This window comes from Salmo trutta, chromosome 36 (genome assembly GCF_901001165.1).
Source record: "Salmo trutta chromosome 36, fSalTru1.1, whole genome shotgun sequence".
NCBI lineage: Eukaryota > Metazoa > Chordata > Actinopteri > Salmoniformes > Salmonidae > Salmo > Salmo trutta.
In genome coordinates this window covers 15889005-15907048 of record NC_042992.1, presented here as the reverse complement: position 1 = coordinate 15907048, position 18044 = coordinate 15889005, and the positions used below count along the sequence as shown (strand labels likewise).

The 18044-nt window shown below is 44.3% G+C and overlaps 1 protein-coding gene and 1 long non-coding RNA gene across 3 annotated transcripts in view; both read left to right on the top strand.

Annotated features, from left to right (window-relative positions):
* The window catches only part of vps50 (VPS50 subunit of EARP/GARPII complex), a 239731-nt gene that overhangs the window by 23515 nt on the left and 198172 nt on the right, over nt 1-18044 (top strand). For both annotated transcript variants that reach the window (XM_029734820.1, XM_029734819.1), the window contains exons 3-4: nt 6569-6691; nt 10945-11016. In XM_029734820.1, coding sequence (XP_029590680.1) covers nt 6569-6691; nt 10945-11016 — 195 coding nt within the window. The remainder of the gene's footprint in view (nt 1-6568; nt 6692-10944; nt 11017-18044) is intronic.
* On the top strand, nt 6987-8189 carry LOC115175531 (uncharacterized). Its single transcript, XR_003872054.1, has 2 exons — nt 6987-7083; nt 7157-8189. It is a non-coding gene; the product is annotated as an uncharacterized LOC115175531 (long non-coding RNA).

The window sequence follows — 18044 nt, the reverse complement described above, 5'->3', positions numbered from 1 at the left end:
TGCAGCATGCTTAAGGCGCGTTCACACAGATGAGCAGGGACCCTGGGCATCTTTCTTTTTGTTTTTTTCAGAGTCAGTAGAAAGGCCTCTTTAGTGTCCTAAGTTTTCATAACTGTGACCTTAATTGCCTACAGTCTGTAAGCTGTTAATGTCTTAACGGTCGTTCCACAGGTGCATGTTCATTAATTGTTTATGGTTCATTAAACAAGCATGGGAAACAGTGTTTAAACCATTTACAATTCAGATCTGTGAAGTTATTTGGATCTTTACAAGTTATCTTTGAAAGACAGGGTCCTGAAAAAGGGCCGTTTTCTTTTTTTGCTGAGTTTATATAATGTCAGATATACAGTATCTGCCTCCTTGGGATGTAATGCAGAGTCTTATGGAGTTGTCTTATTGACATTTTCGGGATCTGATCTTTATTTTTCCTGATAGGTTTCTTCTTCTAACTTCTGCCAATTTGGTAGGCTGTTTGTTAGTCAACTTGGCTATAATTGGGTACATGCAGCTTCTCTTCTGTCATTATATGTTTTCCTAGAAGACTAAATAAACCCTTCTTCACCAGAATGTCATAAATGGATAGGATGAATGTTTCAATCTAGTTGACGTCTGGAAAGTTTATTTTTTTCTCTCTGCTTCTTTTGCGGCGCAAAGATGTTTAGGGACCGGGGAGATAATGCAATGACTCTGAAGAAACTGAAGATTTTATTTGCAAAATGTCCAAATTTCATCAGTTAGACCGGTTGTAAGAAAATAGTATGGTGTTTCAACGACCCAATACGTTTCTGATAAGATTTCAGTTCTGCTTGGATGCATATTTTATGTGGTTGAAGTACTATCAGCTTTTATGATGCTGATAAAGACAGATACCGTCTGTAGAGGTGCTAACTGCACATTCACATTCTCTCAAGATGCTGAAAGAAAGAAATCATGTTTCTCTACTCCTGTTCCCGAGTAAAAATGTAGCCTACGTGTATCATTTTACTGCAAGAAATGCTTAATTCTGCAGGAGTTAATAAAGGCTACCTGAGAGGTTACAGACCTACAGTCAGTGTCCAGATTTCAGTTCCCGTTTAACCCTTCTGAACAGTAGGCTACAGTTCCCTTGATGTGTCATAAGCCTATTTGAAGTTCCTGTCTTGTGACTGTCAAATTTGTATAGCACCTCAAAATGATCACATAACATAGCCAGCACTGCCATCATCCTCTTTTACCACTTCACCTAATCTTTTCCAAACATGACTTTTCTTGCCCTCCCTTCCCTTTATTTTCAATTCTCCATTTAGCAGCTTTTCTTTTATTTAATTACATTTTGACATGTCTTTTTGCCTCGGTAGATCGACATGAACTGTTTCTACAGGTTCTCTAAAGCATTTGGTGATTTGGCATGTAGGCTATTTGGCAGGTGTACAGTTATAGGCCCTGAAGCTTAGATTTACGCACTAATGCCAGAAATGTAGCCTATAGATATAAATTGCACAAGAATGATACATTTCTGGATTTTTTTATGGCATTGTTTTCTCTTCATTCAACCTGCCCGCCACCCACCCGCCCTTCATCCACACTATTTAATGTCTCTAAACCCACACGCCCCGCAGCTATAACCCCCGGGACTGCGAGTCAACCCCGTGCATCTATAGTACTGATTGTTCCATGTCGGTTGGTTCTCTGATTCACCACTAGGTGTCCCTCTGGCACCGTGTGTACTGCAGAGCTGAACATCTTCACCATTTACCTCACCATCAAACTGACAAGGTGTTCCTCTGGCACCGTGTGTACTGCAGAGCTGAACATCTTCACCATTTACCTCACCATCAAACTGACAAGGTGTTCCTCTGGCACCGTGTGTACTGCAGAGCTGAACATCTTCACCATTTACCTCACCATCAAACTGACAAGGTGTTCCTCTGGCACCGTGTGTACTGCAGAGCTGAACATCTTCACCATTTACCTCACCATCAAACTGACAAGGTGTTCCTCTGGCATCGTGTGTACTGCAGAGCTGAACATCTTCACCATTTACCTCACCATCAAACTGACAAGGTGTTCCTCTGGCATCGTGTGTACTGCAGAGCTGAACATCTTCACCATTTACCTCACCATCAAACTGACAAGGTGTTCCTCTGGCATCGTGTGTACTGCAGAGCTGAACATCTTCACCATTTACCTCACCATCAAACTGACAAGGTGTTCCTCTGGCATCGTGTGTACTGCAGAGCTGAACATCTTCACCATTTACCTCACCATCAAACTGACAAGGTGTTCCTCTGGCATCGTGTGTACTGCAGAGCTGAACATCTTCACCATTTACCTCACCATCAAACTGACAAGGTGTTCCTCTGGCATCGTGTGTACTGCAGAGCTGAACATCTTCACCATTTACCTCACCATCAAACTGACAAGGTGTTCCTCTGGCATCGTGTGTACTGCAGAGCTGAACATCTTCACCATTTACCTCACCATCAAACTGACAAGGTGTTCCTCTGGCATCGTGTGTACTGCAGAGCTGAACATCTTCACCATTTACCTCACCATCAAACTGACAAGGTGTTCCTCTGGCATCGTGTGTACTGCAGAGCTGAACATCTTCACCATTTACCTCACCATCAAACTGACAAGGTGTTCCTCTGGCATCGTGTGTACTGCAGAGCTGAACATCTTCACCATTTACCTCACCATCAAACTGACAAGGTGTTCCTCTGGCATCGTGTGTACTGCAGAGCTGAACATCTTCACCATTTACCTCACCATCAAACTGACAAGGTGTTCCTCTGGCATCGTGTGTACTGCAGAGCTGAACATCTTCACCATTTACCTCACCATCAAACTGACAAGGTGTTCCTCTGGCATCGTGTGTACTGCAGAGCTGAACATCTTCACCATTTACCTCACCATCAAACTGACAAGGTGTTCCTCTGGCATCGTGTGTACTGCAGAGCTGAACATCTTCACCATTTACCTCACCATCAAACTGACATGGTGTTCCTCTGGCATCGTGTGTACTGCAGAGCTGAACATCTTCACCATTTACCTCACCATCAAACTGACAAGGTGTTCCTCTGGCATCGTGTGTACTGCAGAGCTGAACATCTTCACCATTTACCTCACCATCAAACTGACAAGGTGTTCCTCTGGCATCGTGTGTACTGCAGAGCTGAACATCTTCACCATTTACCTCACCATCAAACTGACAAGGTGTTCCTCTGGCATCGTGTGTACTGCAGAGCTGAACATCTTCACCATTTACCTCACCATCAAACTGACAAGGTGTTCCTCTGGCATCGTGTGTACTGCAGAGCTGAACATCTTCACCATTTACCTCACCATCAAACTGACAAGGTGTTCCTCTGGCATCGTGTGTACTGCAGAGCTGAACATCTTCACCATTTACCTCACCATCAAACTGACAAGGTGTTCCTCTGGCATCGTGTGTACTGCAGAGCTGAACATCTTCACCATTTACCTCACCATCAAACTGACAAGGTGTTCCTCTGGCATCGTGTGTACTGCAGAGCTGAACATCTTCACCATTTACCTCACCATCAAACTGACAAGGTGTTCCTCTGGCATCGTGTGTACTGCAGAGCTGAACATCTTCACCATTTACCTCACCATCAAACTGACAAGGTGTTCCTCTGGCATCGTGTGTACTGCAGAGCTGAACATCTTCACCATTTACCTCACCATCAAACTGACAAGGTGTTCCTCTGGCATCGTGTGTACTGCAGAGCTGAACATCTTCACCATTTACCTCACCATCAAACTGACAAGGTGTTCCTCTGGCATCGTGTGTACTGCAGAGCTGAACATCTTCACCATTTACCTCACCATCAAACTGACAAGGTGTTCCTCTGGCATCGTGTGTACTGCAGAGCTGAACATCTTCACCATTTACCTCACCATCAAACTGACAAGGTGTTCCTCTGGCATCGTGTGTACTGCAGAGCTGAACATCTTCACCATTTACCTCACCATCAAACTGACAAGGTGTTCCTCTGGCATCGTGTGTACTGCAGAGCTGAACATCTTCACCATTTACCTCACCATCAAACTGACAAGGTGTTCCTCTGGCATCGTGTGTACTGCAGAGCTGAACATCTTCACCATTTACCTCACCATCAAACTGACAAGGTGTTCCTCTGGCATCGTGTGTACTGCAGAGCTGAACATCTTCACCATTTACCTCACCATCAAACTGACAAGGTGTTCCTCTGGCATCGTGTGTACTGCAGAGCTGAACATCTTCACCATTTACCTCACCATCAAACTGACAAGGTGTTCCTCTGGCATCGTGTGTACTGCAGAGCTGAACATCTTCACCATTTACCTCACCATCAAACTGACAAGGTGTTCCTCTGGCATCGTGTGTACTGCAGAGCTGAACATCTTCACCATTTACCTCACCATCAAACTGACAAGGTGTTCCTCTGGCATCATGTACACCTGGCTTCTGACACTCACCAAGAAGGAACCCCTTTGTCTTCTGCTTGATTTTCTCTCTACATTCAATGACCACTTCAGCCAAACAGACTTTGGTTCTTTGATCAGGCTCATTAAACAGTCTACTTTTAGGTGCAAATGGCTTTTGAATTTTTGTTTCTGCCCATATTGAGAAAGAGGAACGGCACGATGATGAGACTTTTTAATTTGGACGGAGGAGGATCATTGTTTCATTTTAATCCATCAACGTGAACGTGATCAAAGCTTGATGTTCGATGGCTCTGCTCTGCAGGGTTTAGGGAGAGGCTAATGTTTAGATTGTGTTTGTGAAGCAGAGTGGAGGGAAGAGATGGAGCCCAGAAATGAGTCATTCACCTAGGTTGATTTTGTTGTCTTGAATATATTTTTAAAGTCATGGTGAGAAAGAGTGGGACAAACAGAGGAAAAGGCAGAGAGTTCAGAGAAGGGCACTATCAATTTGGGGTACCTGAGAGATGAATCTCTTCTGGCCTTTTTCTTATTTTCTCTTTACCAGTATCCCTCCCTCCATAATTTTCCACCCACCCCCTCACTAGGGATGCTGAGCTCCAACGCTCCGCTCACCCACACACTCCATGTTGGCTCCCGCTGTGTTCTCCCTACCCAGCCTCAAATGTGTCAGACCTGCACAGCACGCCTTCAAAACACACCAGGACGGGACGATAGCAGGATCGCAATATTTCTTTCCATGGCAAAAAATGAAAACACAAAGCAGACCTCCCTGTTTGGTCCTTTAAAAACCTGCTGTATGTAAAATATTGTGTGCTATATCTTGGAAAATAAATAAATGTGACTCTCGATGACAACATAATGTTTGTTTCCAACATTAGGGCTGTTTTCCTAAAGAAGTTAAATCCGCTTCGTGAATTGTTTCCATACTCACGAGTATCGTGATACTGGTATAGGCCCCCCCCCCCCCCCCCACACACACACACACGGGTGGTACTCATTCCTCTGTAATTTGCCTCTGATTCATCTTTAATTTGTATTTATTATGGATCCCCATTAGCTGCTCCCAAGGCAGGATTAAGGCAGTTGTACAATTTTAAATACATTACAAAACATTCACAGATTTCACAACAAGCCTCTGATTCCTCTCTAATTCGCCTCTCATTCCTCTCTAATTTGCCTCTTTCCTCTGCTTCGCACCTGCTTCTTCTGTGATTCGCCTCTGATCCCTCTGTAATTCGCCCCTGGTTCCTCTGTAATTCGCCTCTGATTCTCTTGTAATTCGCCTCTGATTCCTCTGTAATTCGCCCCTGGTTCCTCTGTAATTCGCCTCTGATTCTCTTGTAATTCGCCCCTGATTCCTCTGTAATTCGCCCCTGGTTCCTCTGTAATTCGCCTCTGATTCCTCTGTAATTCGCCTCTGATTCCTCTGTAATTCGCCTCTGATTCCTCTGTAATTTGCCCCTGATTCCCTTGTAATTCGCCTCTAATTTGCCTCTGATTCCTCACTTTTACTGGAAAAATCAGGTTTTTAAGCTATTTTCTCGACTAGGCAGGTGTGTTTTGATATTCAGTGCCTGAGATATAGGCCCATCTGTCACACCCTATCTCTCTGGCATGGTCAAATGGATGCTGTGAAGGTTATTGAAGAATATCCTAGCATCTTTCTTCCTCGATCAGTCCTTTTGCCTGCCATTGGGATGATTTACCCCCATTCCTCCTGGATACGTTTCAGCCTATTTCATAGCTGAATTGCTTTACTATAATGCATTATCTGTGTGTTGCACAGGCTTTGCCCTCTCTCAAATTGGCCAGCGTATCAATCTTCAAAGAGAGGATTGACTGAGAGCGGTATCTATTGATAAGTGCCTATATTCAGGCTCATTAGGGGTCTGTGTAGAGTTCTCTCCAGGGAAACAGCCAGACAGGCTTAAATAAGAAGGTAATCTGTGGACTTCAGGAGCGATAAACCCAATGGACAGGCTCTGGTTCCTAGAGATATTCTGGAGAGTTGTTTTCTCTCACAGAGCCTCCGTTTCCTCCCTTCCCACGAGGGTGTCCCAGCAACCGGGTGCTTTGCAGTCTTACTGACCTAACTGATGCATCAATTTCTCTTTCTCACCTCTCTCTGGTATCTCAGGAGGAGATGAGGGAGATGAGGGAGCAGCCCATTGACCCCCAAGCGGAGCAGGAGATCATTAACAGCATCCAGGAGGTCTACTACTCCAACGACTCCTTTGACATGGTGCAGCACGAGCTGGAGGTGAGTTAGTTAGTTAGGCCCACTGTTCACTACAGACCCAGAGGACACAACAAGCTGGAGGTGAGTTAGTTAGTTAGTTAGTTAGGCCCACTGTTCACTACAGACCCAGAGGACACAACAAGCTGGAGGTGAGTTAGTTAGTTAAGCCCACTGTTCACTACAGACCCAGAGGACACAACAAGCTGGAGGTGAGTTAGTCAGTTAGTTAGGCCCACTGTTCACTACAGACCCAGAGGACACAACAAGCTGGAGGTGAGTTAGTTAGTTAGTTAGTTAGTTAGTTAAGCCCACTGTTCACTACAGACCCAGAGGACACAACAAGCTGGAGGTGAGTTAGTTAGTTAGTTAGGCCCACTGTTCACTACAGACCCAGAGGACACAACAAGCTGGAGGTGAGTTAGTTAGTTAGTTAGTTAGTTAGTTAAGCCCACTGTTCACTACAGACCCAGAAGACACAAGCTGGAGGTGAGTTAGTTAGTTAGTTAGGCCCACTGTTCACTACAGACCCAGAGGACACAACAAGCTGGAGGTGAGTGAGTTAGTTAGTTAGTTAGGCCCACTGTTCACTACAGACCCAGAGGACACAACAAGCTGGAGGTGAGTTAGTTAGTTAAGCCCACTGTTCACTACAGACCCAGAGGACACAACAAGCTTAAGGTCAGTTAGTTAGGCCCACTGTTCACTACAGACCCAGAGGACACAACAAGCTGGAGGTGAGTTAGTTAGTTAGTTAGGCCCACTGTTCACTACAGACCCAGAGGACACAACAAGCTGGAGGTGAGTTAGTTAGTTAGTTAGGCCCACTGTTCACTACAGACCCAGAGGACACAACAAGCTGGAGGTGAGTTAGTTAGTTAGTTAGTTAGGCCCACTGTTCACTACAGACCCAGAGGACACAACAAGCTGGAGGTGAGTTAGTCAGTTAGTTAGGCCCACTGTTCACTACAGACCCAGAGGACACAACAAGCTGGAGGTGAGTTAGTTAGTTAGTTAGTTAAGCCCACTGTTCACTACAGACCCAGGGGACACAACAAGCTGGAGGTGAGTTAGTTAGTTAAGCCCACTGTTCACTACAGACCCAGAGGACACAACAAGCTGGAGGTGAGTTAGTTAGTTAGGCCCACTGTTCACTACAGACCCAGAGGACACAACAAGCTGGAGGTGAGTTAGTTAGTTAGTTAGTTAGGCCCACTGTTCACTACAGACCCAGAGGACACAACAAGCTGGAGGTGAGTTAGTTAGTTAGTTAGTTAGGCCCACTGTTCACTACAGACCCAGAGGACACAACAAGCTGGAGGTGAGTTAGTTAGTTAGTTAGTTAGTTAGTTAGGCCCACTGTTCACTACAGACCCAGAGGACACAACAAGCTGGAGGTGAGTTAGTTAGTTAGTTAGTTAGGCCCACTGTTCACTACAGACCCAGAAGACACAAGCTGGAGGTGAGTTAGTCAGTTAGGTCTACAGTTCAGTCTATGCTGCAGCCTAAACACAACACTACATAAAGAGAGATCTAAGACCACAGCATGGTAGCAACATGACAACAACATGGTAGCAACACAACATGGCAGCAGCACAACACATGGTACAAACATTATTGGGCACAGACAGCAGCACAAAGGGCAAGAAGGTAGAGACAACAATACATCACGCGAAGCAGCCACAACTGTCAGTAAGAGTGTCCATGATTGAGTCTTTGAATGAAGAGATGGAGGTAAAACTGTCCAGTTTGAGTGTTTTGTTGCAGCTCGTTCCAGTCGCTAGCTGCAGCGAACTGAAAAGGCAAACGACCCAGGGATGTGTGCTTTGGGGACCTTTAACAGAATGTAACTGGCAGAACGGGTGTTGTATGTGGAGGATTAGGACTGCAGTATATATCTCAGATAAGGGGGCTAAGAGGGTTTTATAAATAAGCATCAACCAGTGGGTCTTGCGACGGGTATACAGAGATGACCAGTATAGAGTGCAGTGATGTTTCCTATAAGGAGCATTGGTGGCAAATCTGATGGCAGAATGGTAAAGAACATCTAGTCGCTCGAGAGCACCCTTACCTGCCGATCTATAAATGACGTCTCTGTAATCTAGCCTGGATAGGATAGTCATCTGAATCAGGGTTAGTTTGGCAGCTGGGGTGAAAGAGGAACGATTACGATAGAGGAAACCAAGTCTAGATTTAACTTTATCCTGCAGCTTTGATATGTGCTGAGAGAAGGACAGTGTACCGTCTAGCCATACTCCCAAGTACTTGTATGAGGTGACTACCTCAAGCGCTAAACCCTCAGCAACAAGGGATATAAACAGCAACAAGGGAATTTCTGTGAAGGACCTGCTTTCCACGCTCTTAAAAAGCTATAAGCTATTCTGTCTTTTATGATCTTATTATTTTACATGTTCCATTTAATTCTAAATCAACGCTTGTATCTGGAGCTATATTTGTCCATGAAGTCCAATAGATCCTAGTTTGTTTCGATGACTATCACCACTTAGCCCAGATACCAAGACACCCTACCAGCATACAAAAGCCTTATCCACCACAGGAAGACTGAGGCATATGCCATGTAACAGGCTTGGACCTCCCATAACAGTCCGATCGTCATGTACACTATACATTGTACAATATAGTACCAAACAGTGCAATCAGCGGGGTGTACACTGACTGGTTACAGTGACTTAGTCTACACTGACTAGTTACAGTGACTTGGTCTACACTGACTAGTTACAGTGACTTGGTCTACACTGACTAGTTACAGTGACTTGGTCTACACTGACTAGTTACAGTGACTTGGTCTACACTGACTGGTTACAGTGACTTGGGGCCTCAGCGGGGTCTACACTCACTAGTTACAGTGACTTGGTCTACACTGACTGGTTACAGTGACTTGGTCTACACTGACTGGTTACAGTGACTTGGTCTACACTAACTGATTACAGTGACTTGGTCTACACTGACTGATTACAGTGACTTGGTCTACACTGACTGGTTACAGTGACTTGGTCTACACTGACTGGTTACAGTGACTTGGTCTACACTGACTGGTTACAGTGACTTGGTCTACACTGACTGGTTACAGTGACTTGGTCTACACTGACTGGTTACAGTGACTTGGTCTACACTGACTGGTTACAGTGACTTGGTCTACACTGACTGGTTACAGCGACTTGGTCTACACTGACTAGTTACAGTGACTTGGTCTACACTGACTGGTTACAGTGACTTGGTGCCTCAGCGGGGTCTACACTGACTAGTTACAGTGACTTGGTCTACGCTGACTAGTTACAGTGACTTGGTCTACGCTGACTAGTTACAGTGACTAGGTGTCTACGCTGACTAGTTACAGTGACTTGGTGTCTACGCTGACTAGTTACAGGGACTTGGTGTCTACGCTGACTAGTTACAGGGACTTGGTGTCTACGCTGACTAGTTACAGGGACTTGGTGTCTACGCTGACTAGTTACAGGGACTTGGTGTCTACGCTGACTAGTTACAGGGACTTGGTGTCTACGCTGACTAGTTACAGGGACTTGGTGTCTACGCTGACTAGTTACAGGGACTTGAGGCCTCCCTACCTACACCTCCCTCCCCCTGGTTCCCAAACTTGTTATGTGGGACACCTCTCCCCCCTTGACGGGTGTATCTATTCTAGCGTCACTGTGGCGTCTTCTCCTGCTCACACGCCGATGACTTCCAGATTGATGGATTAAACACTCGCGGAGGAAGGGTGTGAAATCTCATTAGATTTAGCAGTGTCGCAAGAACAACAACCTTCCAGATTACAAAATTAGACTTTCAGCCAAGTGGAAAGCAATTACCCATCATCCTCAGTGCTTAGTTTTTTGCTGCTGTCTTTCCCCTTGTTCGTTCTTCACCAATTAAGTAGTGCTCCTCCATTTTAAATTTATTATACGTCTAAGCATGTGTGCTATACAATTCTGCCACTTTTTTTTCTTCTCTTTTTAAATGATGAAGACCGTGGAGGCTCTTTTGAAAAATGGTACTTAAACAAACTGGAACTCCAAAGAATTAAGATTAGTTTCTAAAAGAAACAAATCAAACGAAATCCTGCCCGGCTCTAAGCTGCTGGCATTTGGATTTCAGTTCGGTGTCCATGATAAGTCATCTTTTGATTTATTTTCTGGCAGGTGGTTCACTCCACACACCAAAGCATTCCACAGAATAGCTTTATCTTCTAAGAAGTTATTGGGCATTGTATTCTCATTGTATTGTAACAATGCTTTTATTGTGTGTTTTTATGATAGAAACTCCCACCTGAGCTGAACTTGCAGGAGCTGGAGGAGTACAGAGACAAGCTGAAGAGACAACAAGCAGCGGTAAGTGAAGGAAATGACATGAGCAGCACTGGGTCACTCACTCCCACAGATACTTCTCCCTGATTGGTAATGGCTATGCCGTTTATACTGTATCCGTGCACTTCGAAGGCCAACATAACATTGTATGACAACATCTTTAGTGTTCAAAACAAGGACCTAAATAATTGAGTACAGTATATTGCTCTGCAACATCTGAATACAGAGAACATAAAATTGGTGATTCTGCAGTTCTATGTCATTTCTGTTAACCCTGAGCTTATACTGTTAACCTGGGCATGTACATACAGTCGACTCCTATATTGCACATTGGAGAAGTGCAGTCCCAGGTGGATATTGGCATGTTATATTCAGCAAGACTGCTTTACACCGCTACAGATATACTGTGATTAATAGTTAGTGTTAGTGTTTCTGCTGCAGGCCCAAAGTGTTATTAGTAATTATAAACTGGGTGGGTCGAAACCTGAATGCTGATTGGCTGACAGCCGTGGTATATCAAACCATATACCACGGGTATGACAAAACATTTATTTTTACCTCTCTAATTATGTTGCTAACCAGTTTATAATAGCAATAAGGCATCTTGGGGGTTTGTGGTATATTGCCAATATACCACGGCTAAGGGCTGTGTCCAGGCACTCCGTGATGCGTTGTGCATCATTTTTATTTATTTATTTATTTTTATTTAACCTTTATTTAACTAGGCAAGTCAGTTAACCTCTCTGGGCTAGGTGGGACGTGACCTGCAACAGCCAGTCAAAAATGCAATAATTTCAATTTTTCAAACATACGACTATTTTACACCGTTTTAAAGATAAGAGTCTCGTTAATCTAACCACATTGTCTGATTTCAAAAGGCTTTACAGCGAAAGCAAAACATTAGATTATGTTAGGAGAGTACATAGCCCAAAATAATCACACAGCCATTTTTCAAGCAAGCATATATGTCCCAGAAACCCAAAACACAGCTAAATGAAGCACTAACTTTTGATGATCTTCATCAGATGACACTCCTAGGACATTATGTTATACAATACATGCATGTTTTGTTCAATCAAGTTCATATTTATATCAAAAAACAGCTTTTTACATTGGCGTGTGATGTTCAGAAAATGTATCCCCACTGAACTTCCGGTGAATTTACTAAATTACTCATCATAAACGTTGACAAAATACAGAACAATTATTTTAAGAATTATAGATACAGAACTCCTTTATGCAATCGCTATGTCCGATTTTAAAATAGCTTTTCGGCGAAAGCACATTTTGCAATATTCTGAGTAGATAGCTCAGCCATCACGGCTAGCTATTTTGACACCCGCCAACTTCGGGGCACACTAAACTCAGAATTACTATTAGAAAAATTGTATTACCTTTGCTGATCTTCGTCAGAATGCACTCCCAGGACTGCTACTTCCACAATAAATTTTGTTTTTGTTCCAAATAATCCATAGTTATGTTCAAATACCTCCGTTTTGTTCGTGCGTTCAGGTCACTATCCAAAGGGTAACGCGCAAGCGCATTTCGAGAGAAAAAAATTCAAATGTTCCATTACCGTACTTAGAAGCCTTTCAAACGCTGTTTAAAATCAATTTTTATGGTATTTTTCTCCTAAAATAGCGATAATATTCCAACCGGACAATAGTGTATTCATTCAAAGAGGGAAAGAAAAAAACAGCGTGATCTCGTGAATGCGCATATCCTATCTCTTTGTCACCAGACAGCACTGAGAAACTGAGCTATTATACTCTGCCCAGAGGCAGGAGACGCCTCAATCCGCTTTCTGAAGACTTTAGAGAGCCAATGGAAGCCTTAGAAAGTGCTACGTAACCCCAGAGATACTGTAGTTTTGATAGAGAATCAAAAGAAGAACTACAAATTCTCACAGGCCACTTACTGCTTGGAATTTTCTCAGATTTTTGCCTGCCATATGAGTTCTGTTATACTCACAGACACCATTCAAACAGTTTTAGAAACTTCAGAGTGTTTTCTATCCAAATCTACTAATAATATGCATATTCTCATTTCTGGGCAAGAGTAGTAACCAGTTTAAATCGGGTACGTTTTTTTATCCGGCCGTGAAAATACTGCCCCCTAGCCCAGAGAAGTTAAGAACAAATTCTTATTTACAATGATGGCCTAGGAACAGTGGGTTAACTTCCTTGTTCAGGGGCAGAACAGCAGATTTTTACCTTGTCAGCTCTGGGATTTGATCTAGCAACCTTTCAGTTATTGGCCCAACGCTCTAACCGCTAGGCTACCTGCCACCCCAAGAAGAACAGCCCTTAGCCGTGGTATGTTGGCCATATACCACACCCCGTTGTGCCTTATTGCTTAAAAAGAGCATCATCACTATTGTAGAGGTTCTCTGCAGGCCACCCAGGCCTGGAGGGCAGAGAGCTAGCCAGCAGAGGAACAATATCGCAATCATTTTAGAAATATGCAACCCATATTCTCCCTCGATCCTCCTTCTCTTCCTGCATCCTCCTTTCCTCCCTGCCTCATCTTTCCCTCTGTACCTTCCTCTTCTCTCCCTGAATGTGCTACAATTCTCTACACTTCTCCTGAAGTGTGCACTTGCATACTCCCTGTCATAGATTGAACAATGTGGGAAACTCCCTCAAGCCAATGCTTACACCAATCCAATGCTTTTAAATTCATGATGTGGAGTGTGCAGCTGCACAATTTGGAAGAAGGGTAGAAAATCTGGATCCTTCCTCTCTCCCTTCTTTCTCATCCTTCACTGTGACTCCCTCCCTAGCCTCCTCCTGCTCTGCATTGTGTCTCACATAGCAGAGCTGTCTATTCAGGGAGCGAGGCAGGGCCAGAGCCATGATCCCTAGCGGTGGTAGGATGAAAGATGGAGGCCTCTGTGGACAGAACACTGACTGTCTGACAGAGCTCTTTAACAGAGCAGACAGCTGGCTGCCAGCCTGAGACCCCTAGGGGTCAATACCAGGACCAGAGGACCAGGGGCCTTATCAAGTCTTCTGCCTTACCCAGGCTGTGAATGACTAACCCGGCCTCAGATCGCCTCGCCCCCACCCCGTAGGATGGAGTTCATCGTATGCTGAATTCCAAGTAATCCCCTAGTTAGCAAACGACCCCTAGACACTTCCTGTAGGTATGTACGGTAATAGCTCTATCTTGTCCTCTGATTGTTAAGGTGGAATTTTCACTGTATTGCTTACACACCTATCTGATCCTTTCAAACAAATGCATAGAAGGATGGTTTCTCCTCCATCACATATTCATAGCTTTGGATATAGACTTCCACTGTGCTACATTGTGTACATGCATAATGACATTCCCTATAGGATCTGAACTCTCTCTCTGATTGATAACTACCGTAATTTCCGGACTATAAGCCGCAACTTTTTTCCCAGGCTTTGAACCTCGCGGCTTAAACAATGACGCGGCTAATATATGGATTTTTCCCGCTTTCACATTTAAAAAAAAAAAAAAAAAAACACATTCTGTGACGTGCTTAGTTTTTTGGCGGCATGAAGCTTTCATTAGACCAATGAAATTGCCGAACGGGTTAAGGTCAAACAACTTTTTACTGTTTAGATTAAATCGAGCGCTCTCAAACTTCCCATCATTCTGATTACGGTAGTCATTTTGTCAGCCTCATCATGGCAAAGACACGGAGAAATGCATATGATGCAGCTTTCAAGTTGAAGGCGATTGATCTGGCTGTTGGAAAAGGAAATAGAGCTGCTGCACGGGAGCTTGGTCTTAATGAGTCGTTGATAAGACGTTGGAAACAGCAGCGTGAGAAATTGACTCAGTGCAAAAAGACAACTAAAGCTTACTGCTAATTGTATTTTTTTTGTTACAAGCCGTGTTTCGTCAAAGCCTATTTATTTTTGTTACATGCCGTGTTTTGTTAAAGCCTGTGTAAAGTTCATTTGTTTCAATGTACCGGTAGGCACCTGCGGCTAGGTAGGCATGTGCGGTTTATTTATGTTCAAAATAAGATTTTTTTTTTTATTCAGTGGGTGCGGCTTATATTCAGGTGCGCTCAATAGTCCGGAAATTACGGTACCTATTGAGAGGGCCTCTCCATCCCTATGTCCTGATGTGAAATTGAATATTTCCCTCGCTGAGGCAGAGGAGTAGATACTGTACTGTAGATAGGAATGGTGCATTGATGCATTCTATAGAACTTCTCCCTTAAATGAGTTCCATCCAAAACAAATGGGTGATTTCCCCCCCCCCCGGGGGGAAGCTGTTGTTCTAGAGAATGGCTGCTATATAGGGAGGTGGTCGAGGTTCGCAGTGTAATTGGCAGCTTTGACACATCGTTGGCTGAGGCTCATCTCTCAGTTAATTACTTGTCTGCTGTATGATTGTCATCCACATTAGAGATGCCAAGGGCTCTGCTCTGACTGTAAGAGGGGGAGTCTCTCTATAACTTCTAGGATTCCTAGTATGTTGCCACCACTATGCTTCACCATAGGGATGGTGCCAGGTTTCCTCCAAATGTGGCACTTAGCATTTAGGCCAAATAGTTTAATCTTGGTTTCATCAGACCAGAGAACCTTGTTTCTCATGGTCTGAGAGTCCTTTAGGTGCCTTTTGGCAAACTCCAAGCGGGCTGTCATGTCTTTAACTGAGCAGTGGCTTCCGTCTGGCCACTCTACCATAAAGGCCTGATTGGTAGAGTGCTGCAGAGATGGTTGTCCTTCTGGAAGGTTCTCCCATCTCCACAGAGGAGCTCTGTCAGTGACCATTGGGTTCTTGGTCACCTCCTTGACCAAGGCCCTTCTCCCCCGATTGCTCAGTTTGGCCAGGCAGCCAGTTCTAGGAACTCTTGGTGGTTCCAAAACTCAACCATTTAAGAGTGATGGAGGCCACTGTGTTCTTGGGGACCTTCAATGCTGCAGAAATATTTATATATATACAATATACAATCCGGTCTCGGAGCTATACGGGCAATTCCTCCGACCTCATGGCTTGGTTTTTGCTCTGACATGCACTGTCAACTGTGAGACCTTATATAGACAGGTGTGTGCCTTTCCAAATCATGTCCAATCAATTGAATTTACCACAGGTGGACTCCAATCAAGTTGTAGAAACATCTCAAGGAGGATCAATGGAAACAGGATGCACCTGAGCTTTTGAGTCTAATAGCAAAGGGTTTGATTACTTATGTAAATACAGTATTTCTTTTACATTTTTTACAAACATTTCTAAAAACCTGTTTTCGCTTTGTTGTTGTTTGTGTGTGTGTGTGTGTGTGTGTGTGTGTGTGTGTGTGTGTGTGTGTGTGTGTGTGTGTGTGTGTGTGTGTGTGTGTGTGTGTGTGTGTGTGTGTGAACTATATAGATTGCTGTACTCCACTACTACTTATTGTTCAAGTGATTAGCTGATACATGATAAGTTGGCTACATGGACATGGGTACACACAATACAGCTCTTTCACACAAGCAGGCACACGCAATAGACAAACATCTGGTCCCAATGTGATTATGTATTGATCCAGGTGTATTAGGAGGAGGAAGGGGCCGGCGGTGTGTATTGATCCAGGTGTATTAGGAGGAGGAAGGGGCCGGCGGTGTGTATTGATCCAGGTGTATTAGGAGGAGGAAGGGGCCGGCGGTGTGTATTGATCCAGGTGTATTAGGAGGAGGAAGGGGCCGGCGGTATGTATTGATCCAGGTGTATTAGGAGGAGGAAGGGGCCGGCGGGGGGGGGGGGGGAGGATTTGATCCAGCTCACTCATTGATATTGACCAGGACTCTTCCTGGGTTTCATGCTCCGGGTGTGTCCTAAATGACATCCTATTCCCTACACAGTACACTACTTTTGGGGAATAGGCTATGATATTATTCACCATATAGTCCAGGGGTATTCAACTCTTACCTATGAGGTCACTTATTGTCCCAGGTCTAAATCAGTCCCCGATTGGAGGGGAACAATAGCTGGCTTCCAGGTCCAGAGTTGAGTTTGAGGGATTTAGGTGATATTATTCTATTTGGGATGTAGAAAGTATTTTTTTAGATGGCCACCGTGTTTACTTAGCTGCTTGATATACAGTACATCACCACTGTCTGTCTCCCCTTAACGAATTATAGAAACCTCATTTGGTGCAGTACTGGTAAAGTAGGCTGGCTATGAAATCACTAGGGCTGGTGTTGTGTCATTTAGGTAATAAGAGAAATTGAAATGATCCACTTCACTCCCTGCCTCTCTGACACTTAGCATCACAGACCTCAGATGGAACTCTCAAAGAATGGATTTAGTACATGAGATAAATCAACATTTAGTTTTATTCAGGCAGTAAGGAAATGAGATGGGGAGACAGGCAGGTAGGATAAGTAATGGAAAGGGTGGACATTGAGCCCCGGTCTCTGATTGCGGTGGGTAGTTGTATGTGACATGTACCGGGGAGTGTTACCACCACGGCTCTGCATGAAATCAACATGTTCCTTTACACCTTTTAGTGTGTCAAATTTGTTGACATAGAAACGTCTCACTCAGTGTATGATTGAGTTATGTTAGGATGCTGCAGTGGTATAGGCTAACGGGTATAGGCTAACTTAACGCCCACTGTTTCTGTCCAGCTTCACGGTCTCTACCTTTGGGCTACAAACCGAGGGCAATGACTGGTTGATTATCTTTCTGAATTCGATGTGATTGGCTGTTGGCTTTTAGACCCCTAACTGCAGCTGGTGAAGAACACTTACAGTAGCCTGCGTCCAAAATGGCACCCTACGCTATATATCGTGAACTACTTTTGATCAGGACTCATAGGGCTCTGGTCAAAAGTAGTGCACACTATATGGTGAATAGGGTGCCATTTCTTACTGCTACCCAGTAGCCTTTCTGATTGACAGCTCTTAGCTAAAATGCATGGGGTGTGAAGCCAGAAAATTGGGCTATTAACTCCGCTCTGCATCCCAGTCAATTACATGTGAATTATACCTCACCGTTGGGCTCTGTCAGATCACAGGTGATGGGCGGGCTAATCTGTGTGGGGGTGTGGGCCCCTGCAGGTGATTGGGTCTTTTCCACACTGCTGCTTA